The 27,607-nt window shown below is 40.3% G+C and overlaps 1 protein-coding gene across 5 annotated transcripts in view; it reads right to left on the reverse strand.

Moving 5' to 3' along the window:
* Nucleotides 1–200: 200 nt before the first annotated feature.
* The window catches only part of SEMA6D (semaphorin 6D), a 155,010-nt gene continuing 127,603 nt past the window's right edge, over nt 201–27,607 (reverse strand). For 2 of the 5 annotated variants that reach the window (XM_056572288.1, XM_056572287.1), the window contains exons 9-19: nt 27,206–27,294; nt 23,148–23,365; nt 22,901–23,032; nt 22,614–22,769; nt 20,743–20,916; nt 18,418–18,558; nt 18,257–18,334; nt 17,751–17,809; nt 17,344–17,400; nt 15,212–15,379; nt 201–4,733 (exon numbers count right to left, since the gene is read on the reverse strand). In XM_056572288.1, the coding sequence (XP_056428263.1) occupies nt 3,412–4,733; nt 15,212–15,379; nt 17,344–17,400; nt 17,751–17,809; nt 18,257–18,334; nt 18,418–18,558; nt 20,743–20,916; nt 22,614–22,769; nt 22,901–23,032; nt 23,148–23,365; nt 27,206–27,294 (2,594 nt within the window). In that variant the 3' untranslated portion in view covers nt 201–3,411. The remainder of the gene's footprint in view (nt 4,734–15,211; nt 15,380–17,343; nt 17,401–17,750; nt 17,810–18,256; nt 18,335–18,417; nt 18,559–20,742; nt 20,917–22,613; nt 22,770–22,900; nt 23,033–23,147; nt 23,366–27,205; nt 27,295–27,607) is intronic. The other 3 variants (XM_056572289.1, XM_056572290.1, XM_056572292.1) reach the window with 3 other exon arrangements.

The following is a 27,607-nucleotide window of genomic DNA, read 5'->3' on the forward strand; positions in this document are numbered from 1 at the left end:
TATTAGTGCTGAACTACTGCCATTTGGGAGCAAAGTGTAACTTAAAGGGGTACTCCACTGCTGGGGCAGGGCTGCGGGGATCCTGATGTCAGTGATGTCACGACCACACCCCTCGTGACATCACGCCCCTGCCCCTCAATGCAAGTCTATGGGAGGGGGCGTGCCACGCCCCCTTCCATAGACTTGCATTGAGGGGCAGGGGTGTGACATCACGAGGGGTGTGGTCATGATGTCACGACCCCCACAGCCTGCACCCAGCGTTCAGAACAAAATGTTTCGAACACTGGGGCAGTGGAGTACTCCTTTAAAGCCTAGAACTTGAAATGTGTCAAGTAAAATTTTTGAGGCCATGTCATGCATTTTCACTAGGGGACTTAGTGAAAATGACCAAATCCGCTTAGGAGCAGCCTTTAATATGATGGAATAGAGGTGATGTCTAGGGTCATACTTGTCAGGCATTATGTTTGTGGGTCATGCTTGACAGGGCGGTTGTTAGGCAACATTCTGTATAACAATATTAGTCTGTTCCAGATCTGGGCCACAATGGCAATGATCTGATGGCAAAGTGGCTCAGCACTATCCAAGTGATTTGCCATTCCATAAACTAGATCTTTAGAAAGAGAACCATCATAAAAAATAAGCCCTTGTAAGGACTATTAAACCTGAAATGAAATTGGCTTCAAACAACATTCACAGACATACATGTAAGAGGTTGACGGGGATTTATTAGTAAAACATGGGAAATAAGGCTATGGTTGGGTGGGGGCACTTTATATTTAGGTATACTTTCCCTACCTCAGTTAACGAACAAACACCCTCCGCTAAACAACAAGAATATACAATGTAAAGTTTTGCATAGATATTTATTAATGTTACCGGTTGCTGTCTCCCAACGGGTGAATTGACATATAGCGGTCAATGAAATTTCTGCCACAGACAGAAAACACTGCTAAAAAAAAGTATAGACCACATGTTTGATGTGTCTGGATTTTAGAACTGCCCCTTGATGGCTGGTAACATATACATATGCAAACATTTTCCCCTTATAATGAATAGTAGCTTATTTCTGAAGAATACAGTATGAAGCACGTTGGCTTTATTGTTGGATTCCCGTGTATGCGTTAATAAAATGCATTCTTGTCTTAGCCAACGCAACCACAGAAGAAAAGGGAATCTGTGTGAACACAGCTTTCATATTATTCACAAGTCCGCTGTAATAATGTCACAAAAAAACAGAAAAAGGCTTTATTTAGGATCCAACCTTTTTCTGAAATTTCTATTACATCCTTCTCAATGCCCTTCATTCTATGTCCAGCTTTTGTAATCACGGCTTAAGGTAACACACTACTTCTACTACAAATAAGATGCCCTAGCATTTATACCCTACAGCAATGTATGCCATTGTATACTGTCATCTTAGGAGGTCTGCAATTTGTTTAGTGCAAGCTTTATTTAAAAAGTATCCTTTTTTTTTAGTACACTAGCCATTGTGATCTTATTTTTTAACACTTTTTTTCCTAAACAAAACAAAAAAACACTCTTAAAGGCTATGAAAACTTTTGTTTTTTTACTGTACCTTTGATTGTTAAATGCAGCATTAAGTACATATTTCTAAATATCGGTCATAACATTTTCTTACCATTTTGTAGTATGCAAAATGTATTAACAGAGCTGGCTGTCCTACAAAATTGCCAGCACACTGCTCCTGGCTGCGTCAGTTCTCTCAGCTCTCCCCCTACCTTCTCTTGGTGTTAAAGGGATACTTCACCCCTAGACATATTATCCTCTGTCCAAAGGATAGGGGATAAGATGTCTGATTGTGGGACCCCCACGATCAGACATCTTATCCCCTATCCTTTGGATAGGGGAGAGGATGTCTAGGGGCGGAGTATCCCATTTAGGTAGCCATACTCAAGATAATGGTTCGTCAATTTTGGCAATTTCGGCTGACCATCTGGTGGAAGATCAAAGTCTCATGTGTATGACCAGCATTAAAGATAGCAGCAGGGAGGGAGAGAAGGTTGTATACGGCATATCAGAGAGTGGAAAAGGAGAAAAACATTCATGGAGGTAAAATTACAGACTTTATATAAGGAGAAAAGTAGAGGGGAAGATAGGGTGAATCACATAGGTAGTGTATCAGTGTAGAGAGACCTCCAAGCAGTCTGCAGAGAAGGGAGAATAGCACACTCCTCAGCATCAATGTCTGTCAGGACATGGGAGAGGAGATCCATCATAAGGAAGGGGAGCTGAGGAAGGTGTAAATGGTACAGAAATGAAGTTCTATTGATACAAGAAAGTTAGTGATGGCAGAAATACTCTGGGCACACAACTCACTTTCAGCATGTATTACTGGGAAGACAGACCAACAACCGGCTAAGCACAAACTAGGAGCAGGTTGCAAACTGCATATCAGGGTGTCTAAAAAAATATAACAAAGATTGTAGACTGAAACTTAATGCAACTTTCTTTTTTTAAACTCAGAGAATTCACCAACAATAAGATAATATTTTCATGCCAAATGTGTCCATAGCCTTTAATTCACAGTGGCAAGAGTTTTCTTAGGACCAATAAGCAAGAACATAGAATCTCCTCATGACATCCAGTGAATTATACAATATTGTTTATATAGCAGCATAACAGTTCTAAGAAATCTTTACATTCTTGCATTAGGTACCATGTTCAGCCAAGTAAATAATCTAGAAGACAAGGAGGGGGAGATGACTGGTGCCCTCAGTTGCACAACCAGCAGAATACTTGTGGAAGGAAATTAACTGTTTGTTCAGACATGCTCAATGTAAACAGTTCCATAGTATAGAAATGTCAATGAGAAACCTAACGTGCACGTGTTTGTGTGTATGGAACATTTATGCACACATACAAAAACACACACACACACCTAAATCATTTGTGACATACATTTTTATGCCACTCAAGACTAAGGATATGTTAAATGGCCTAAAATGCAAACGTTACTAACCGGGACACTTTTTGTGACACTTGTGCAAGAGGCAAGGTGAATGCATACATAGTAATATGTTCACATTTAATGGGATGGCTACACACAGCGGCAGTTTAAAATGAATTCCCGTTTTTTTTTTTTTTTTTTTTTCTGTTCAAGTATATTTTTCAAACTTGGTACTGTATCAGTAATGGAAGTAGCTCCCACTGTGCTACATGTCCACATTTCTCCAAACAAAAGAAGCAAAATGACCAGCACTTTCCTTTGCTTTGTTCCTACCAAACTTGTTCTGAAGTTCCTCTGTTTGGCACAACAACTAGATGTTGCCAAACTAAAGACAGCTTCTTTGGCCACTTAGGGACTGATTCGGCAAGCATGTCTCTGCCTAACAGGTCCTTTTATAACACCATGCCTTATCACTGTATACTTTTTTATTGGGATGATAGATCTCAGTAGCTGTATTTGTTATGCTGTCTAATTGATGTGTTTTGCTGAGCAAATGAGGGTTTTGGTGGCACATCAGGTTTTATAGATGGTGTCCTCTTTACTCCCATACGAGGGAGAGTTCCATGTCCCGTATAACTGCTCTGCCGCGACAAGGAAGTCTGTTGATGAACAATAACAGGTGTTCCTTGCATGTAGTCCATCCTTGGGTTAGGACTTGGAGGCATATAACCTCTATTAACACTGGACTGTCTTGAAATCAAAACACCATTTGGTGAGTTCATAGTTTTAGGCATTGCTGATATTGAATGCCTCTGTGAAGAGTTTTTATGATAACTTCTTTGTGATTCTAGAGATGTAATTTGCCCATTGGGGGTGGAAGGCACATCCACCCGTTTTGTTGGGCTATTCCTTGGAAGAGTTGAGGAGGGAGAATATAAGGATGCCTCCCTATTTGGAACTTTAGGTGGCATTTCAGACATGTTTCCCATTGTATCAAGCATTAACGTTTGTCGTGGAGGCTGATGGGAATTTTGATGGGCTACTTGAATATCTGCCATCATTGCTTTGGGATTTCCTTGGGATTCATTGAGGTGTTTTAAGAAATCATTCAGTGTGTTTCTTGAATCCACAGAGCGTCGCTCCCTTTTACTTGACTGTTTTACTAAAGAATGCTCAATATTGTGGAGTTTTTTATCTGATTTGTGCGCATTTGAATTAGAAAATGATGTATTGTAATCATGAGTGGCATTCGGAAGAACAACTGCACTTGGGATTTGTCCGTGAGCTAAAGGTGAATGAGGAGGAGGACTGGAAGGAAAAAACTGTGGACTTTTCAGAGGTGCTTCTTTCCGTGAAATGTTTAAATTATTTTGTGCCTTTTCCCACTGGTTTTTGATGGGCTGTAAGCTCTTTTGCTGAAGCACAGGAGTAGATTCTGGAGTTGGAAGTGCAGCTAGTTCTGGCGGTTGTCCTTGACTGTCCATCATCATGGACTTTGTGTCGCCATTGGGTGGCAAATCCTTCCTACTAGTCAATATATTTGTGTAATGTTTAGGTGAATCAATGCTTTGCTGATACTCTTTGACGGGGCTGTCAAACAACCCATTTAGTTTGGCAAAACTTCCACTTGAGTCTGTACAGGATTGTGCAGACTCTGCATCTTTGTGCATCTTCCTGGATTTCCGTGCAAACATTTCCCGGTAACAGTAGACAACCACTCCTGCAATGAACGCTCCAAGGACAAATGCGGCAAGGACACAAGTGATCAGAACATTCATGTGGACCATTTGGTTAGATTCTCCTGACTGTACTTCCCATCTTACACCTGTTAAAATAAATAGATGCCAAGTTTTAGGAAATAGCTGTACAATTTAGAACAACTCGACAATTAACAAAGCAGAGGCAGCTCATTAAATGTGTTTATCTTAATCAGATCATTTGCATTTTGTTCTCATCTTTCTTTCTATCAGTCCCCGTGTCAGTCAGGATGGAAAACAAATTGGAAAGGGGAAGTGATGAAGCTAAAAATGAAATCGAGTGACAGCTACAGCAGATTTAGGGGCAATTGTTGTTTGTGCTCGGTATGGCGTATGCAATGTCTGGTACCAGTCTGTTCACTGGGAAACTGAGAATGTTAAGTATGATTTAAGTTACCATAGACATTTTATACAAAATATGTTGTATACTATCAAATCCTTCCAGGGTACTGTAAAGGGCATTACAAAAAAACAAAAAACATGGAAATACAGTAAGTGTATCATGGTTCATCCCTGGGGCTTATATCAGCCCTAGTCTTGATGTGATTTGTACCAATCTCTTGTGTGAGTGAACCTGTGCTTCTAGCCACGTTTACTTAAGCTAATGAGATTTTGGCTGCTGTGATATGATTACATGGAGTCAAGGCTGAGAAAGCAACGCACAAGCACTAAATAAGGCTGATGGAAAGTCAAGCAGAAAATCAGAAGGAAAAAGGAAGGTAATTACTAGTGGACACACACACTCAATTTTTCACTGCTCTACAAAAATGCAACAATACACAAACTTATGATACAAAAAGTTTACTCATTTACCTTCCCTATATGGCCAATTTAATTTAGTCTAATATTTTAGGATTAAGGCATGTTCATTAAGTATATATATTGTTGTGAGTTTTATGATCCACAGCAACATGAACTGCTACATTAGGCAGCTCTTACCAGGTGTAGATCAGAATGAATTAGATAATAAAAGAACAGGTGCTACTCATACTCTTGGTTTGGAACGGATTACAAAAAAAACGGATTAAAAAAAAAAACGGTAGAAGTAGCACCAGTTCTTTATATTATCTAATTTATTATGATCCACATCTGGTTTTGGCTTCAAAGCTGCAGCAAAAACATACAGTGTAAATGCAGCCTTACTGTATCCTGAGGGCCGCAAAGAAAATAAAAACCTTGTGTTGTATAACATTTTTTACATTGTTGCTTGTAACTTTATTTCCATATGGAAACATTAAAATATAGCATATGGGTCACAGGAATGCTGCCATTTTATTACAGTTAGGCCCTAGTCTATTACTTATTATGGTATATTGTCCTAGTTGCTACCACTAAGTGGTATTTCCATCATTAATTCATAAGTAGTATTCCCATCATTGTGCCACAGTTCCCTAAAGAAAGTTGGCCAAGTGCCCATGTGCATAGCTAAATCAGTGCTGTGGCCCCTTTAGTCTCCATGGCCCTTGGGAATCCCAGAGGTCGGAGCTCCACCAATCATAAGGACATTTCATATCCTTGCGAAATGTGATCACTTTTTGATATGGGAAGACCTCTTTAAGATTTCCCTGCACAATACAGATACAGTCATGGCCATAAATGTTGGCACCCCTGATATTTTTCAAGAAAATAAAGTATTTCTCACAGAAAAGGATTTCAGTAACACATATTTTGATATACACATGTTTATTCCCTTTGTGTGTATTGGAACTAAACAAAAAAAGGGAGGAAAAAATGCAAATTGTCACACCAAACTCCAAAAATGGCCGGGACAAAATTATTGGCACCCTTTCAAAATTGTGGAAAAATAAGATTGTTTCAAGCATGTAATGTCTTGCACTTAGTGTTTGCATTGTTTGTCTGTGTGTGCCACACTGAGCATAGACAACAGAAAGAAGAGAACTGTCTGAGGACTTAATAACCAAAATTGTGAAAAAATATCAACAATCTCAAGGTTATGAGTCCATCTCCAGAGATCAAGATTTGCCTTTGTCCACAGTGCGCAACATTATCAAGAAGTTTGACAGAAGTTTGGGCGTGGACAGAAGAGAAAAATTGATGAAAGTTGTCAATGCAGGATAGTCCAGATGGCGGATAAGCAGCCCCAAACAAGTTCCAAAGATATTCAAGCTGTCCTACAGGCTCAGAGAGCATCAGTGTCAGTGCCAACTATCCGTCAATATTTAAATGAAATTAATCGGAGCGGGCATCTAAAGAGACATGTACTGATACAAAAAACAGATTATGGCGCAAAAAGTGAACCCTCATACAGCCTTGACAAAAAAGTTACAAGGGTAAAAAAAAATGCAATAAAAATTTTTTGATAAAGTTCTGATTTTTTTTTTAATTAGTAAAATATCACAGAAACTATACAAATCTGGTATTGCTGTTATCAGTCCGGCCTAAAGTATCAAAACAATATGTAGCTCAACCACAAGGTAAATGGCGTAGAAAAGAAAAACCACCAAATTTGCTAATTATCTTTTTTACTATTTCAATTTCACCGAATATATATATATATATATATATATATATATATATATATATATGTATATATCAAGGCTTGAACTGTGAGCCACTCACCATTAGCACGCCCACCTCTCCACCTGTGCCACGGGCTGACCGGTACCGCCTCCGGCTAAATGCTTGTACAAAGCTGTACAACTTCCAGCTTTGTACTGCGATATCTTCAATAAAGCAACAAACAGTTTTTACCTGCAACTACTCTAGTGCCAGACCTTATTGTTCTTTTCATATATATATATATATATATATATATATACCGTATTTATCGGGGTATACCACGCACCGGCCTATAACACGCACCCTCATTTTACCAAGGATATTTGGGTAAAAAAAGTTTTTTACCCAAATATCCATGAAAAAATGAGGGTGCGTGTGTGTGCGTGTATACCCCGATATACCCCCAGGAAAGGCAGGGGGAGAGAGGCCGTCGCTGCCCGCTTCTCTCCCCCTGCCTTTCCTGGGGGTCTAGAGCGCTGCTGTCGGCCCTTCTCACCCCCTGGTTATCGGCGGCGCTGCCCGTTCTGTCTCCCTGACTATCGGTGCCGGCGCCGATAGCCAGGGGGAGAGAAGCGGCGCCGACAGCCAGGGGGAGAGAAGGGGCAGCGGCACCCATTGCCGGCGCCGCTGCCCCCCCCCATCCCCGGTGGCATAATTACCTGAGTCCGGTCCGCGCTGCTCCAGGCCTCCGTCGTGCGTCCCCAGCGTCGTTGCTATGCACGGCGCGGCGCTCTGACGTCATGCGCCGCGCCGTTCAGCGCATTGCAATGACGCCGGGGACGCACGACGGAGGCCTGGAGCAGCGCGGACCGGACTCAGGTAATTATGCCACCGGGGATGGGGGGAGGCAACGGGGCAGCGGCGCCGGCAATGGGTGCCGCTGCCCCTTCTCTCCCCCTGGCTGTCGGCGCCGCTTCTCTCCCCCTGGCTATCGGCGCCGATAGTCAGGGGGACAGAACGGGCAGCGGCGCCGATAACCAGGGGGTGAAAAGGGCCGACAGCAGCGCTCTAGACCCCAGGAAAGGCAGGGGGAGAGAAGCGGGCAGCGACGGCCTCTCTCCCCCTGCCTTTCCTGGGGGTGTATCGGCGTATAACACGCACACAGACTTTAGGCTAAAAATTTTAGCCTAAAAAGTGCGTGTTATACGCCGATAAATACGGTATATATATATATATATATATATATATATATATATATACACATTTTTTTGGGGGGTTCGGGGAATGTTATTGAAAAATTAAAAGGTATCATTATAGTAGGTAGTTATGGCTATTCTAGGGCGAGGAGGAAAAAATGAGAGTGTAAAAGCAAAAATTGATCCAGACAAGTGGATCGTCATGAGGGACAAGTAGATTTTGCTCTGTTTTAGTCCCGTGGACAAGTAGTTTTTTATTAAACTTCCACACCCCTGAAGACTACATTTTGCCAAAATGAACTTGCGTAAGCAAAATTCTTCAGGGAAACATCTTGAAAACAGATGAGACCAAGACAGAGCTTTTTGGTGAAGCACATCATTCTACTGTTTACCGAAAATGGAATGAGGCCTACAAAGAAAAGAGCACAGTACCTACAGTGAAATATGGTGGAGGTTCAATGATGTTTTGGTGTTGATTTGCTGCCTCTGGCACTGGGTGCCTTGAATGTGTGAAAGGCATCGTGAAATCTGAGGATTATGAACGGATTTTGGGTTTCACTGTACAGCCCAGTGTCAGAAAGCTGGGTTTGCGTCAGAGATCTTGGGTCTTCAAGCAGGACAATGCAGGAGAAAACCTGTGCAAAGGAAAAGTTGCCCATAGCAATCAATCAGATCGCTTCTGTTCTTCTGCAGAGGCCTTGTTAAAAATGGAAGAAGCAAGCTGATTGGTTGCTATGGGCAACTGGGCAGCTTTTACTCTGCACAGGTTTTGAGAAATCTTCCCTAATGACTCCACACATATGTCAAAAAGAACCCAGAAATGGATGGCAACAAAGCACTGGAGAGTTCTGAAGTGGCCGGCAAGGAGTCCAGATCTAAATCCCATTGAACACCTGTGGAGAGATCTTAAAATTGCTGTTGGGAAAGGCGCCTTCCAATAAGAGAGACCTGGAGCAGTTTGTAAAGGAAGAGTGGTCCAACATTCCGGCTGAGAGGTGTAAGAAGCTTGTTGATGGTTATAGGAAGCAACTGATTTCAATTATTTTTTCCAAAGGGTGTGCCACCAAATATTAAGTTAAGGGTGCCAATAATTTTGTCCAACCCATTTTTGGAGTTTGGTGTGACATTATGTCCAATTAGCTTTTTTTCCCTCCCTTTTTTGGTTTAGTTCCAATACACACAAAGGGAATGAACCTGTGTATAGCAAAACATGTGTCACTGCAATCCTTTTCTGTCAGAAATACTTCATTTTCTTGAAAAATTTCAGGGGTGCCAACATTTACGGCCATGAATGTAGATATAGGTAATAATGAATGGTTTAAGTTCTATTTTATTGTTTCCTAAGCATAAATTGTATTGTCTAAAAAAATACTAAGCAATTTGCGAGTTGACCGCAAGTGCTGTAAAGATAATTATCCAGGACTAGTAATTTGTATACATGCCATGAAAATAATCTTCACTTCAGGGAATAGGAGGAATCTACTGCTGCATTCCCTGGGCACCTGAAGCTAATTGTGCTCTCTGCCTGAAACTCCATCCTACTGCGTCATAGTCATGAGTGCCAACATCTATAAAGGATGGCAGCTGAGAGGACATTCAGTATATGTGGAAATCTTGGGTGTTCTATCCACTCATAGCTTATTAATAGCTCATGATAGGTGAAGGCTTCAGGGCCCTTTCTGATGATGCACTATACAACTGTATGTAAGTTTTTTGTTTTTTATTCATCTTATTTATTTCTATAACGTCAGCATATTCCACAGCTCTGTAAAGGAATTGACAACACTTATTATTTAACAAGTCAGTAAGCAATTCAGACATTTCAAATGTATCGGTAGTTAAAGGGGTACTCCGGTGGAAAACATTTTTTTATTTTTTTATTGACTGGTGCCAGATAGTTAAACAGATTTATAAATGAAAACAAAAATAGAGAAAAAGAAACACAGGTGCCACAATTTGTACTTTGATCTACTTGTTAGTATACATTTTGATCAAAAAGTACAAGCCCACTCGCCACGTCAAGGCCACCTATTTAGAGTGGGTCCCTAACCCAACATTGGCGTAGCGCCGGGCGGCGGCCACTACAACCACCACAACACCATGCCCACAGGGGGAGCGACCCAGTGGCCAGGCAGCCCCATTGCTGCCCAACCAAGCTCCTGACTCCGGGCCCCACCACCCCGCAGACAAAGCATCACAGTAACAAAGACCGCCGCAGTGCAACCACGCCAATGTGAATACCTACCAAGTGCTCCCTGCCACAGGACTGGGAGAATGCTAGGAGGAAACCCTTATGCAGTCTCCTGCTAATTAAAAAGAGTGCTGGCTATGAAAGAGGGGACAGACTACAATTGTAAAACAAAAATAGAGGAAACGAAACACAGCTGAACATCCACAATTTGTATTTTGATCTACTTGCTTCTCAGCATAAATTCAAACACTAACAGGTTGTTAGTATACAGATTAATAAATGACTTCTAGTTAGAAATCTTAAAGGGGTATTCCAGGAAAAACTTTTTTTTTTTTTATATATATATCAACTGGCTCCAGAAAGTTAAACAGATTTGTAAATTACTTCTATTAATTTTTTTTTAATCCTTTCAGTACTTATGAGCTGCTGAAGTTGAGCTGTTTTTTTCTGTCTAAGTGCTCTCTGATGACACTTGTCTCGGGAACTGCCCAGTTTAGAAGCAAATCCCCATAGCAAACCTCTTCTACTCTGCTCTCTGCTGACATCTCTGCTTGTCTCGGGAACTGCACACTGTTGCCAGACAGAAAACAACAACTCAACTTAATCCTTTTAATTATTGAAAGGATTAAGATTTTTTAATAGAAGTAATTTACAAATCTGTTTAACTTTCTGGAGCCAGTTGATATATTAAAAAAAGTTTTTTGATGGAATACCCCTTTAATCCTTTCAGTACTTATCAGCTGTTGTATGCTCCAGAGGAAGTTCTTTTCTTTTTTTTATTTCTTTTCTGTCTGACCACAGTGCTTCCTGCTGACACCTCTGTCCATGTCAGGAACTGTCCAGAGCAAGAGAAAATCCCCATAGCAAACTTATACTGCTCTGGACAGTTCCTGACATGGACAGAGGTGTCAGCAGAGAGCACTGTGGCCAAACAGAAAAGAATTCCTTTGTAGTATACAGCAGCTGATAAGTACTGGAAGGATTAAGATTTTTAATTAGAAGTAATTAACAAATCTGTTTAACTTTCTGGCACCAGTTGATTGATTGTTTTCCACCTATGTACCCCTTTAACCCACCTCCCATTTGTCACATTCACAGGAAGCAGCGATATGGGCTGTTTGGTGATCTCTTCACCTTAGGGAGCTACTCTAGCTGTCCTTCTTTCTAAAATATATCAATACAGATGATTTTCTTTCTCTAACAAATCAAGTAAGAAAAATCTATTTTAACTATATAAAGTCATGTTTATGTGGAAGAGAGAGAAAAATCACTATTCATATTGTTTTAACATTGTCATTGGCATTAAAAGGGACAATCAGAATACAGATTTCTGCTCCTGTAAGATGGACTCTGGGGGGTGTATATAGGTACATATTCTGTTAGTAGAATTGCTTAGTGTTTGCAGTTTTTCATCGGGAGTGTTTTTTTTTTTTTTGTTTTGTTTTTTACATATGACGATACTGCAAATTGTTCTTCTTAGTACCATTTATAGACTGAAATAAAAGTATCCATGGTTACATATGCAATATGTTTTGGAAATTAACATTAACACGCCCCCTCCCATAGGCTTGAATTGAGGGGGCAGGGTGTGACATCATGAGAGGGCGGGGCTATGACATCACAAGCTCCCGGTGCCGGCCTCAGTGTTCAGAACAGTTTGTTACAAACACTGAGCAGCGGAGTACCCCTTTAAGGGCCTCAAGTATGAATTTTTGAGTAGTACAACATGGCACAATGGTGGTTAAGGCAGTGGTGCTATGTCACTCAAGTTATATGTTATACAAAAACAGCTATGTGAACTGATGCTTTTTTCAGGTGGGAATTTTATTTCTAGACAGTAGATCTAATTCAGCAAACCTACTGGCCATACATTTACTAGCGGACTAACCACTAACTACAAATACTACAGTAAGATAGGAACATAACTATTCATCATTCCTTATGGTACAGTTACTTTGTCCTTTACTGTTACACAATAAAAAATCTTTATTTTATTTACCCTGATGATTCTAACAAAAACTGGTTATTTTTCTTTATTTTTGCATATTTGTCCCACTGAGAAGTGTTCCTTAACTGGATGAAACTAGCTAGATATAGCAAGAATTGTAACCACTTCCAAAAATGATGTAATAGTCTTCCACATGCCTGTTGAGGAGTTCTTTGTTGATTCTTATTTGCAGAACTACTTTTATTCAGAAATACTCTACTGTGAGGTTTTCATACATGAATTTCTTATTCATTCTTTTTCAGCATTTCTATAGGTTTGTTGTCAAGGCTCAAGTCCTGCAGGACCGCACAGAAACGGAGTTCCTGCACTTTTTCCAGAGCAGGAACACAGTTCCCATTAGCAGGAGTCCTGCAGGACTAGCCCTTGAGTGGAAATCATGGGTGAGTTCCCACACTTTTTTCCCCAGGACTTGACCTTTGTTTGTTGTACATTTATACCTAAACATATTTTATTTTAAAGTGTAACTCCGATCACACTGCAGCGGCAGAATATCTGTTTAATTTCCCGCAACTTTGCAGCCGAGACTTGCCTGAGACTACAGCGATCAGGATACAGATTTGCCTAAAGTCCAATGCAAGTCTATGGGACTTCAGGCAAATCCATATTATTAGTTATGGAAGATTAAACATGTATCCTGCCACCAGAGAGTGATCAAGGCCAAAACTTTTTTTTTTATATATATATATATATATCAACTGGCTCCAGAAAGTTAAACAGATTTGTAAATTACTTCTATTAAAAAATCTTAATCCTTCCAATAGTTATTAGCTTCTGAAGTTGAGTTGTTGTTTTCTGTCTAACTGCTCTCTGATGACTCACGTCCCAGGAGCTGTGCAGTTCCTATGGGGATATTCTCCCATCATGCACAGCTCCCGGGACGTGACATCCTCATTGAGCAGTTAGACAGAAAACTTCAGAAGCTAATAACTATTGGAAGGATTAAGATTTTTTAATAGAAGTAATTTACAAATCTGTTTAACTTTCCGGAGTTGATATATATAAAAAAAGGTTTTGCCTGGAATACCCCTTTAAGCACTGGTATGTGTGATCTTACCTAGAAGGAAAACATTTAGATTAGTACTCATTTACTTTTCATAACTATCAGTAAGGAAAGTTGGCAACCACAGACATACAAGAAGCAAAAAGTTTTTCGTATATAGTAAAGACTACAATAAATGTTAAATATGGTGGGTTAAAATGAAGCCATTTGCTCTCACTTGAGCTCCATACTTCATTCTGCCATTAAACAAATTGATCTAAGAATTAATAGAGGTTACGTTTCTAAAGAAAACTAGATTCTGTTAGTGGGAAGGCCTTTGAACATTTAGCAAGAAATGCTCCGGGTTATCAATTGTATTGGCAGTGTGCAAAGTAAATAAAAAACTTAAACAACAAACAAAAGAAAGAAAATCGTAAAGGGAAAAGAAATTTAGAACTTAAAGCCACAAACAATAGAGAAGTTGGTAATCATGCACACAAAAAACAGCAGAATAACTGATAAGCAGCCAAGACAGGAAGCACATTGATGATTTTTATATGAGGATCATGTGTGGATAATGTATAATGTATGGCCTCAGTGAACCCCATGCTGTGTCCTGTCTAGTCCACATTATCTTGTCCATCTTGCCATTTGACTTCTCTATAACAGATTGTTTTCATTATCCTTATTTTGCTGGTGTATTCTTACTGTCTAGATCTCCTGAGAGAGAGAACACACCTGGCCCTTCAGTTTGCCAAATGTTACCTTTTGTAATGTTGGAAAAAAAACTAATGTATAAAAAACAATAATATATAATATTGAGAGTTGGGAAACAACTTATGTCTCTTCATCAGGGGTACCTTTCATTACAAAATAAAACTATTAGACTATGGTACTTTTAAGACGATATAGTACTTAGTGTGGCGTCATCAACTTATAAAAAGAGTACTATTTTAACTGCACTACAGGTCCTCAGGTATTGGGTAGAGACCTTTTGGACTAAGAATGGTCAGGAGGGAAAATCAAAGCTGTACTCCTATTTGTCTAGGAGAAATAAAGAAACTTTTTCTGGGTACTTTGTCTCCTTAGCACATTTTTTTTTTTTGGTGGTGTATTTGTGCTGAAATATGCTTCAGGTGGTACTATATAAGGGATTTTTCTACATTACTGCCTAGAACAAAAATGAAGGACTGGCCATAAAGCAGCTACTGAAAATGCCAAACTATCTGTCTGCTCAGGAACTGTTATTGTATTGTTGTTACTGTTGTTATTGTTGTTGTAGCAAGGATCAGGTCTTGTTGTATAAAGCACATGGTAAATGTTTCGGGGAGGTAGAACAAATGAAGGGATGTGTGATGGAAAATTCATACAAAATCACATATGTAAATGCATAATTAATGATGGCAAAAAAGAAAACTACCATTCCATAAATAAATCATATAGAACAAAATATAAATAATACAAAATAATCTAAGCAAAACAAAAATACACTGCCATGCCTGAGAGGAAACCGGCCAAACCTCCTAGATGTTGGAATTACTTAGAGAGCTTTGTTATAGGAAGCAGAATTCACAGCCAGGCCAGCTAGAGCCAGTGTGTATGTAAATCTGCTTCAAATCCTCATAAATGACGTCACAAATCAGGTGTTAAATATAATCAGCGGAGGTGGCAGATTTCCACTCAGTTAATGTTCGTCCCCTTTAAGGCCTTACCATTTGGGACACCTGTTAATGTATCAATGTAATCAGAGGAGTTTGGGTCATCTTCATACACAAAGTTCCGAGAACCAGTCATTCTGGGTTTCCAGGAACCAATCACTTTAGGAAGAATGACTGGACTACTTGTCATTGAGGTAACAGAAGTGGAAGGAGCTTCAATGTCTGTGGTAGCAAACAGATGTTTATTACATTTTATTCTGATGCACAGCTACAATACAATGACCACATCAATATATTATGGCCTATAGTAGCAGAACAAGGGGCAATATGTAAAGTCTGAAAGGGGTACTCCACCGGCCAGTGTTTAGAAGTAAATATTCCGAACGCTGTTTTCATGCTGCTGGGGCCAGCCACGCCCCCCGTGACGTCATGGCCATACCCCTCAATGCAAGCCTATGGGAGGGGGCGTGACGTAGCCATGCCCCCTCCCATAGACTTGCATTGAGGGGCGTGGTCATAAGGTCATGGGGGCGTGGCTGACCCCTGCAGCGCGAAAACAGCATTCAGAACATTCAGTTCCAAAAGCTGGGCAATGGAGTACCCCTTTAAAGCAGCATTAATTCTTGAAATGAATGATAGAAGTAAAACAGAACATACTCTTAAACCCCCCCAATCCCCAACCATGTCAGCCAGAAAGGTTTTCTGCTAGCTCCTAAAACAGTCTCTAAGAATTCCTGCAGAGAATACAGGGGTTGAAAAACTGTTGAAGGCGTAGGGCATAGAAAATGGGTGGAGCTCAATGACTTTTTGTTCTACTGCAAACAGGGTAGAGGAGCGGGGCTCCTGCGCTAGGTGCTGGTTGCCTTACAGCCAGACACAGGGCACTGAAGAAGAAAAGTAGCTGGTGTGGGGGGGATGGTGCATGCTGTATCACAGGGGACACATATTTATTATTTTATATTTCTCATTTTTAATTGTAATATAATTTTTTTTTTTTTTTTTAGCATTTCTTTAAGTGATAAACAGTTATCGCCATCCAAAACAAAGACAGCAATCATTTTGTGTGTTGTCAGATAAATAGTTAAATAGGATGGGTAAATTTTTAAAGGGTCCTTGCCAACACACACACAAAAAGATACCCCTTTTTAGCAGGAAATGCTCCCTTAGGACAAGGGCAGGTGTCAGTCCTCCAGCACATGCTACTTACATCAGAACCGGACTACAGTGCACAATATAATGGCCCCCAAGGGACCAATCATGAATCTGTAGGATGTGTACCGTGCCTTAAAGCCTTCTTACAAACAGGAACTGTCTTATTTCTAAAGTAGGTACTGAGGGGATGGAATCTGGCAAATATTGGCACTTTGGGAAGCTGCATCCACAAAAAACCATTAAGAAATATTGGCAGTCCGTATAACACATATCCCATACACATATATATTGGAAGGAATTTCATTTAAATTTACACCTTATATTACAGCCCTGGTTGTGAAACAAGTTTATATTGTATTTTAGCAATGATATCAACAGGGGCAAAGAAGTGGCAACTTATCTTTCAAGATAATAAGATGGTTATGAGTAATTTAAGGTGTCGGAATTTCATGAACAATTTTATCAACTTTTACCATGGCTGCACAGGTAAGCAACAAGGGAAAATTAAGCATTGAGATAGGAGTCACTTGTCAATTATTTACATTTTTCATTGAATATTTTGATCCATTTAAGTCATACATAACAGGGTAAGACAAACGTTCACAGCCCAGCAGTACACAGTAAAGTACGTATGCAATCAAATACAGAGATGTTGTATGAAAAATGTGACCATCATCTATAACTAATAGATGAGAAACACGCTTTGACAAATGTATGGGGAGCCATAATGAAAGCTGGCTGGCTTTCATGCTGTGGAAATGTCACATACTAATTAAAGACTTTTAATAAAAGATTAGACGCATCAATCAATGACGGGCAATCGGGTAACATGCGGTCACACACTCTGCTTCTTAAAGAAAAAAAGAACAAAAACAAAAAAAAAGGACAGATATCTATCCTTGCAATTTGTGAGTGCATGAGGTTGAAGCACAAAAATGAGGCCAACTGCGAAAGGGTGGGGGGGTCATAAGAGCAGAAAATGCTGAACCGAAAGATAAAGGCAGTTAATTTTAGATAAAATTAGTAAAACTAACCAGATGTTGGATCGCCAAATATTTTGTAATCTGGTGTAGTTGTAGTAGACATTTTTTCTAAAATTAAAGGAACAGGTCATCAGTAAAAGAAACAAAACCAAACAAAAAAAAGTCTAATCTAAAACGAAAAGCAAAAAAAAAAAATGTTGATTCTTTTTCACTATGTCCTTAAGCAGTTGCACATAGCCAAAAAAGTAATATACAAAGAAAAATAAAAAAAACATCATTTCACAACTGCTACTAAATGCAAAACAGCTTAGCCCATGAAAAAGGAAAAAAAAAAGGTTACGGTCAAAAGGTGGTATGTGCATTATGGGAGCACTGTATTCTACTACTACTACTACTACTACTACTACTACTACAACGCACACACTAAAAGGCCGTGATGAGCATTGATTGGTTCTTACCATGGCAATCGCCGAGCTGTGCCGTGTTACCATGTTCCACATCTTGTTCGTAGCCGAAGCTGCGGATTGAGAAGGAGATTTACTGTGAAATATTAACAGCGCACACACACTCCACACTTAGATATAAAGAAAATACATTATAACAGCAAACACAAAAGCGACCAAATATTGTGTAAACATAGAAAGCCAATTTATGCTTGTTTGTACAGGAGAACTGCTTTGTGATAATTAATAGGAATCTCCAGAGGAGCAATACTTTACCTCCCAACTGGATTCAAAGCAGATATTACAATTCCCGCTAGGATTAATGTTTTCTGTCTCCAAAGTATTACGTTAGAAATACAATATAAAATACACAGCGTAATTTTTATCACTAAGCACAAATAATTTCAGTCACATCTACAGGCATTGCGGATGAAGGGAGAAACACATAATCCTAATAAAACAGTTTACGTATAGCTATAATCTTAGATCTATCACTACTGTAGGAGTGTAATCACACTTACAACATGCCAGGCTTGACTCTGCCGCAGGTTTCGTGGTTTAGCCAGGCGCAGTAAGGATCTCTCGAACCAATACAAGACCTGTTTAATAATAAGAATGATTTTGGTAAGGAATTGTTATGGAATGGGCAGTCACTTGCAACCTCGAGGAAACTTTTACATACTTTTTGCACGAGCCGTATCTCTCACAACGACTGAGTGGGAGCCTGATCATGCAACTTGAAAAGGCTACGAATAAGGCATGGTGATCTTTGTCCATCTGCAAGGACAAGACTCGTCGGTCTTCGTCGCTGTCACCGTAACACCTGCAGAGAGGAAATCGCGAGGTTTGTAAATATAAGAGTAGTCATGGGGAAAAATACAATAACAATGAGAATACAATAGAATCAAAGGAAGGACAGGCCTCACTCCCTTCTCATTCAGATAAATGGGTTGTCTCACAATCAAAATAAAGGTAAATTAAAAATACATTGTAAATATACATATACTTTAAAGTGGTACTACAGTGATTTTTCAACTGGTGCCAGAACATTAAACAGATTTGTAAATCACTTCTATTTAAAAATCTTAATCCTTCCAGTACTTATCAGCTGCTGTATAATGTAGAGGAAGTTCTTTTCTTTTTATATTTCTTTTCTGTCAGACCACAGTACTCTCTGCTGACACCTTTGTCCATTTTAGGAACTGTCCAGAGTAAAAGCAAATCCCCATAGCAAACCTAAGGATAGGGGACAAGTTTCAGATCGCAGGGGGTCCGACTGCTGGGACCCCCCGCGATCTCCCGTACGGGGCCCCAGCAGTCTGCAGGAAAGGGGCGTGTTGACCACCGCATGAATCGGCGAGTGAAAGGTCCCCTTAATACAACTATGGTAGAGTTGGAGCGCTGTAGCACTGTATTCTCGGCGCCATAGCGCTGTATTGAGGGGATGTGTCGGCCACGCCATCTGGCCGGAGAGCCGGGGCCCCGTATGGGAGATTGCGGGGGGTCCCAGAGTGCGGACCCCCCGTGTTCTGAAACTTATGCCATATCCTTTGGATAGGGGATAACTTTTCCTATACCGGACTATTCCTTTAAATCAGTGTTGCAAAACCACCAACATCCAGCATGCCCAGACAGCCAAAGGGTGTTGTAGTTTTGCAACAGCTGGACACACACTGGTTGAGAAACACTGCCTTAAACTGTTAAAACATTGGTCTGCGTTCTGCATTTATTTGCAGTAAAATAAAATAAAAAGTTTTGGTGTTTCCCACTTTGAAGTTCTGATCCAATAACTATAACTATTCAATTTTCGTTCTGACTGTAGCCATAATAGCTGGAGGTAATGCAGGCAACACATTAACTTCTAACTCAAAGCAATTGGAATTTAAAGGGGTATTCCAGGCAAAAACTTTTTTATATATATCAACTGGCTCCGGAAAGTTAAACAGATTTGTAAATTACTTCTATTAAAAAATCTTAATCCTTCCAATAGTTATTAGCTTCTGAAGTTGAGTTGCTGTTTTCTGTCTAACTGCTTTCTGATGACTCATGTCCCCGGGAGCTGTCCAGCTCCTATGGGGATATTCTCCCATCATGTAAGGGATATTCTCCCATCATGCACAGCTCCCGGGACGTGACATCATCATTGAGCAGTTAGACAGAAAATTTCAGAAGCTAATAACTATTGGAAGGATTAAGATTTTTTAATAGAAGTAATTTACAAATCTGTTTAACTTTCCGGAGCCAGTTGATATATATACATAAAAAAGTTTTTGCCTGGAATACCCCTTTAACTGCATGACATCATTTCTTTTTTCTCCTGGATGGGGCAGTAGTCATGCGCTTAACACCATTCATACACACCTCATGGAAAGTCTTAACTAGTCTGAACTGATTGATAGTTGTTAAGCAAATAAAACACTCAATGCAAGTCTCCTCATAGAACTTTGCTGCAAAAAGCCTTTACAGACCTATAGAAATGTTATCTGAAGTACGCAATGTGGGTTACACACCAAAAAATCAATATATGATCACTTATTCAGAAGTAGTCAGATACCTGGAAGTTATATATGGATCTATACGAACCATTTACAGTAAACGTACAATTCGCTTTGGTCCAATAAGAACATAACACTCTCAAAATGGCCCATAAAGATTTTCCGGGATGCTGGAAAGAGTCCTTCTGATTTTGCCTAAGATTACTTTTAAGATACGTATTGTTTGACTTATAAATATTTCATGTTTACTGCTGTCGAGAATGTTACCGAGGAATTATGTAGGAGCGGTTAAGTCCCGGTTCTCAGTATATTTATATGAGAACATGGATTATGACATAAACTGTATTATTTTGTGTTTATTACTGTTACTTAAACCTATACTCTTGTATATTTGACAATGTTCTTTTCTCGGTGATATCATTAGGAGTAAATAGACTGAAAATGTGCAATTGTGTAGGAGACGAACTTGCATGTGAAATCAATACATTTGTTTTGTACAAGGTAATGCTTACTTTGCACGGTTGTAGGCATCAATTTCTTCCAGTAATACACTGTCATTCAGGGAAAATGGATTAGTCTTAGCCAAGATCTTTAGCACAATGCCGGCTTCAGAGCCCACAAACATGACTGTATAATTAAGGTAAGGTCCGGCGAGGTGATCCACTGCTACAGCGGTCAATCTATACCTGAAATGAGAAGACATGGATGATATGACTAATATTAGTCATCATTTCAATGGAAGGGAAAGGTATAACTGTTTTGTTTTCAGGGCCGTTTGGGGGCCCCAAGCAAAATAGAAATGCTATGTTTTTTTTTTTTACTCCCCCCCCCTCTATGTTTTTTACCCCTCCCTACCCTACCTATGTTCTCACTTACCTCCTCCGGCTCCTTCCCTGGACCTTGTAACGTGGCCGAGTTCCTCCTGACTGTCACTCAGTCCGGGTACCGCGTGGTACAGGAGATTCAGTTTCCTGTTCCCAGCCGGACTGAAAGGAAGTGAGTACTCAGTGTACACTTCCTGTCAGTCCAGCTGGGAACAGGAAATTGAATCTCCTCTTCCTGTACTGTGTGGTACCTGGCCGGACTGACAGCCAGGAGGAAGAGGAGCTCGGCCACGCTACCGGGAAAGGGAGGAACTCGGAAGTTGACCAGGAGTGCTGCAGCCGCTTGAGGCAATCTATAGAGCCCTAAGACGGCTGCAGCCTTATAGGAAGCACAACAAGCACCGGCTCTGCTTGGGGCCCCGGGCCAGCTCGGGGCCCCAAACAATTGCTTGCTTTGCCTGTCCTTTAGCGACGGGCCTGTTTGTTTTCATTTCTAATTACAAATATTTTGTTTAAACAATTTTAAGACTTTTAGTAACATTTATTTTCTGATTGTATATTTTAGTTTTTATTTCATTTAAAGGGGTACTCCACTGGCCAGCGTTCGGAAGTAAATGTTCCAAATGCTGTTTTCGTGCTATGGGGGTTGGCCATGCCCCTCGTGATGTCATAGTCACGCCCCCTCAATGCAAGTTAATGGGAGGGGCATGACCCCCACGGACCAAAAACAACGTTCAGAACATTTACTTCCGAACACTGGCAAGTAAAGTACCCCTTTAAGGCTGCAGTCACCTTCTAGAGAGCTTATGTTCCAAGCTGAGGATAGTGGATAGGAGAATAATGATAGGAACTGAGGATATTGGCTAATACAACATTTTGTACTGGGAATGCTCTGCCCTTCTGTAATTGGCAGTTAGCTAGCAATTAAAGGTGGGAATTATAGGCAGGCTGTGGCTAGTAGTTAAAGGGGGACTATGGCAAGTCATTATAGAGGCACCTGTGGCTTAACATTATTTTTATATAGATAATAAGCACGTATAAATATATAGAATTTATTATTATTATTAATAATAATAATAACAGAATATCTGACGTGTATAGACTAGTGTATAGAGGCTTCAGTAATACAGTAATTATAGCCTCCAATGATAAGATGATTCTGATAACACATGCCAACATGCACAGCACAAGTAAGAGGTGTGCTTGTTGTGAATGCTGTAGTGGCCAAAGGGAAATAAAATAGAAAACAGCAAAAATGAGAACAATAGATTTTCCAAATAATATGTTATTTAGTTACAAGGGTTTTTAAATGCATAAATGTGAATATGATAAAAAAAATGTTTCAGGATGAATAATAAAATTATTGTTTCAGAGAGGGCCCCCCCCAAGTAAAAAAAATAAAAATAAAATAAATAAATTACAATTAGTGGCTCTGAGTAGCGATATATCACATGGTAGGCCATCCCCGTAAGAGCATGACTGTAAGTGAAATGTCTGGCCATGCTGCAAACATTTTTTTTTACCCTTTAACCTTTATTTTTCTTATTTATATACAGTACCTGACACGAGTTTTCGTGAACCAAGGCTCTTCAACAATAGAAGGGACTGCAGAATCCATTAAAGGGTGGGACTTTATAAAGGCCAGGGTTTCATCAGGGAATTCAGTAGAGGACCTGAAGCCTTCACCGAGAGCATGTCTTGCACAGCAGCCTGGCCTAAAAAAGAGGAACATGATACATTACCCCGATATAATATCAGGTATTTTCACTGGTTTCCTACAAAGTGAAGCACACCTTTATGTGCTTTTGGTAAATATCTGTGGAGCTGATCTTTTTTTCTCTAATACCTTGGTTTGGGTACTTTATCTTCAGGAACAGCTGTCCAAACAGAGTCTGGAGTCTTTTGTTCTTTAAACCTTCCTCTGAATACTTTCTCAATGTCATCCATAGTAAAAGCGCAAACCGCTGAACCTGGTATGCTGAGAAAGAAGCCGAAAATAAGAAAATCTTTCTCATGCACATTGCACAATAGAAACAATTGGAAATGCAAGAAGAAAGTGGAGAACGTATTTGATGTCAGTCTCTTCTTTTTACCTATTTAGCTGTGTAGTAAACACGCCAACAACAGTTGGAACTCCATTGATTTCTATTATGTCTGTTATGGACTGCAGAACATCAAAGTAGAAGAAAGAATCCCCTGGAACAGAGCAGTTGAGTCTTGCCTTCACAAATGAAGTCCAATGTTTTTCAAGGACCCTTTGCGACCCTCCTAGGTCATTTTTGCATATACGTGCTACACGGGAATGTACAGCCTAGAAAATAGAGGTGAATTGATAAAGCGTGAAGAAGTACAAGCACACGTATACGTTCAATCATAAACATTGCATGAGAGGTCATGGGACCAAACTGACCAAGAACAAAAGAGAATGCATTTACTACATTATGCTGTTACTTTACAGGCAGTAAAACTGTAACGTCCTGTGTAGCTTACAAAGAGCAACCTTTTCTAGATAGAGAATGCTATGTACAGTACAGACCAAAAGTTTGGACGCACCTTCTCATTCAGAGTTTTCTTTATTTTCATGACTATGAAAATTGTAGATTCACACTGAAGGCATCAAAACTATGAATTAACACATGTGGAATTATATACAGAACAAAAAAGTGTGAACATATGTCATATTCTAGGTTCTAACCACCTTTTTCTTTGATTACTGCTTTGCACACTCTTGGCATTCTGTTGATGAGCTTCAAGAGGTAGTCACCTGAAATGGTCTTCCAACAGTCTTGAAGGAGTTCCCAGAGATGCTTAGTACTTGTTGGTCCTTTATGCCTTCACTCTGCGATCCAGCTCACCCCAAAACCATGTCAATTGGGTTCAGGTCCGGTGACTGTGGAGGCCAGGTCATCTGGGGTAGCACCCCATCACTCTCCTTCTTGGTCAAATAGCCCTTACACAACCTGGAGGTGTGTTTGGGGTCATTGTCCTGTTGAAAAATAAATGATGGTCCAACTAAACGCAAACCGGATGGAATAGCATGCCGCTGCAAGATGCTGTGGTAGCCATGCTGGTTCAGTATGCCTTCAATTTTAAATAAATCCTCAACAGTGTCACCAGCAAAGCACCCCCACAACATCACACCTCCTCCTTCACACCAGCACACCTGTGAAGTGAAAACCATTTCAGGTGACTACCTCTTGAATCTCAACAAGAGAATGCCAAGAGTGTGCAAAGCAGTAATCAAAGCAAAAGGTGGCTACTTTGAAGAACCTAGAATATCACATATTTTAAGTTGTTTCACACTTTTTTGGTATGTATATAATTCCACATGTGTTAATTCATAGTTTTGATGCCTTCAGTGTGAATCTACAATTTTCATAGTCCTGAAAATAAAGAAAACTCTGAATGAGAAGGTGCGTCCAAACTTTTGGTCTGTACTGTATATCCTATAGTTTCATGGCATATAATAGGACTCTGCACTGTAGATTTTTCAGTAGCTTTCCAGACTTAGAATCAGGCACTATAACCAATTTGAAGGAGGTTAAATCAGAGATCGGGGGGCCTGATGAAACGCCTAACGGTGTGAAACAGCAGTTGTCGTCCAGCTGTACGCTCCTGCTGTCCTAGCTCTGCTCGTGACACTGGGTCCAGCTATGTCTATGTTCCATTTATGAACGCTGAATAAACTGTTGCAGCAGGATTTACAGGTGTGTGCCAAGATTTCCTCTCCTTCAAATTGGTTATTATGTCTACATACCTATGTTCGTGCAGCACCGCACTGTCCCTGGACTGCTAAAGACATCTACTTCAGCTGAGTGTTTGTGGCATATTGCTCCTTATTACTGTTCACACAGGCAGTGCCCCATCATTTCTTTGTTTTGGATTATTTTAGCATCAGGCACTGTTTACATAGTTCTGCTTTTGCAACCATATTACTGCATCACTTTTGCAAAGTCCTCATATTTTGACTCAGTAATATTAGTATTCTGAGCAACCTCCTGTGCTAGATAATGCCTTTGGATCTATAATGACTGCCCCTGCCATGTGGTGCCCTGTTATTAATACAAAAGCACATGAATGAACAGGTCACTGACTCCTGACACCATCAGCACACTCCCTTCCTGCTGTCTTATAATAGTCTGGCCACAGAACCTTCTACCCGTGCCCATAACTTATCACGGCAAACGCTAACAAAATAGAATAGGGACATTTAGCACAAATGTTGATAAGATCAAAAACTACCGATATAAAAAGGTACATTAAAAAGGATTTCAAGTTTTTTTTTAAATTATACAAAAAAGATATATACCGTATATACTCGAGTATAAGCCGAGTTTTTCAGCACGATTTTTCGTGCTGAAAACGCCCCCCTCGGCTTATACTTGAGTGAACTCTCCGTCTGTCAATCCTTTCTCAGTGGTCTTCAACCTGCGGACCTCCAGATGTTGCAAAACTACAACTCCCAGCATGCCCGGACAGCCGATGGCTGTCCAGGCATGCTGGGAGTTGTAGTTTTGCAACATCTGGAGGTCCGCAGGTTGAAGACCACTGATGAAGGGATTGACAGGTGGTGATGATGAAGGGGGGGGGGGATGATGACGAGGGGGATGATGACAGGGGGATGATGAAGGGGTGGATGATGAAGGGGGGGATGATGAAGGGGGGGATGATGAAGGGGGGGATGATGACAAGGGGGATGATGACAGGGTGATGATGACGGGGGTGTTAATTAAGGATCGACCGATATCGTCTTTTAGGGCCGATACCGATATTCTGTGGAGGTTAGGGCCGATAACGTATACCGATATTCTGGCGCACTGCACCACACCGCACCCCCCCTGCACTGCACCCCCCCCCCACACAAAGCACCGCGCCACACCCCCCACCCCGCACCGCTCCGGCCAGAGACGCCGCCCCATTGCCTCCCCTATTCCCCGTTTTATAATTATCTGCTCCCGTGGGGCCCGGGTCCGCTCTATTTCTGTCTCCGGCACCGTCCTCCTGAGCTGTTGCTGTGCACAGGAGCCAGAAATAGCGTGGACCCTGGGAACAGGTAATTATAGAACCGGGGATGGGGGAGGCAATGGGGCAGTGGCCAGGGCGGTGCAGGTGGGGGGGGGGGTGGCGCGGTGCGGGGGGCTGGGCATTATCGGCAAGGTAATTGCCGATAACGTCCAAATTCGTGAATATCGGCCGATGATATCGGTCGATCCTTAGACTGTTAATGAGGGGGGCGGATGATGACAGGGGGGGGATGTTTTATTTCCCACCCTAGGCTTATAGTCGAGTCAATAACTTTTCCTGGGTTTTTGGGGTGAAATTAGGGGCCTCGGCTTATATTCGGGTCGGCTTATACTCGAGTATATTCGGTAAATCTTTTTCCTTTTATATTCTATGTCATATGAAGACAAATGCCAATTATATGGAATTTTCACTTTCTTGGATGTTCGAAATTTTCGCTTTCAGCAAACCTTAGTTTGTCCACATTAAGCCGTGAAAGAAAGCAGACCGCATTTAACTGCAACCTGATGTCCATTTTAATGCACCAGTGAGCAAAGCCCATAACATTCGCACAGATTCCCCACCTTTTGTGGACTCTTTAATTAACCATGCGTAAATGGTTTAATAATTTACAGTAGAATGTCTATAATGTAGCCAAAGTATCATAAACTGCATTTGTGTCATTTAAATATTTAACATTTGGGAGGCACAAGGGAACCTCTGTTGAAATATAAACATATTTATGCATTTCATTCTTGCCAAGAAATAAAGTGATTTTCTAATCAGGGTCATGCAGGAATCTGCCAGCCATTTTGGTCTCGGATATAGCCATGTATTCTTTTCTGCACATTTGAAGGACTGATAACACACCTAGGCTGCATTAGATACATTCGTTTTCTAGGTCATGGAAAGTCCGTCTTTGAAGATTAATTAAAGAAAAGAGTGAGGCAAATATCTCAGCAATAGATTGTAGAAGAAGCAGATGAAAATGAACAGCCCCAAGGCTAATGGATAATTTTATAATAGCAGAGAGATTTATCAAGCACCGACTCGCTCAAAATGTTATGCCACATTTGTGAACTTGAACTCCTCATCTTCGCTCATACCATGCTAAACACTAGAACTTGGAACCCCCCAAATTTGCACTTACCTTGCCTAAATTATTATGCTCCACAGCAATCTCTCGGAAAAAGAAGTAGATGTAGTTGCCGTACTCTATTGCGTGCAGAAAATGCGGCTCTGGAAAGTCAGTAGGACAGGATACATATATCAGTTATATTGGATAAAAATACACAAGCGCAACATGAATGTATAAACTGAAATGCAAACTCGGTGAGCACACATTTGTACATTTATGTAAATATACAAAAAAATGTATATATCTAATAAATATATATATATATATATATATATATATATATATATACACACACACACTATTATATATATACACACACAATAATATATATATATATTTATATATATATATATATATATATACACACACACAATAAATATATATATATATATATATATACATACACACACACTA

Source organism: Hyla sarda, chromosome 4, assembly GCF_029499605.1.
Source record: "Hyla sarda isolate aHylSar1 chromosome 4, aHylSar1.hap1, whole genome shotgun sequence".
Lineage (NCBI taxonomy): Eukaryota > Metazoa > Chordata > Amphibia > Anura > Hylidae > Hyla > Hyla sarda.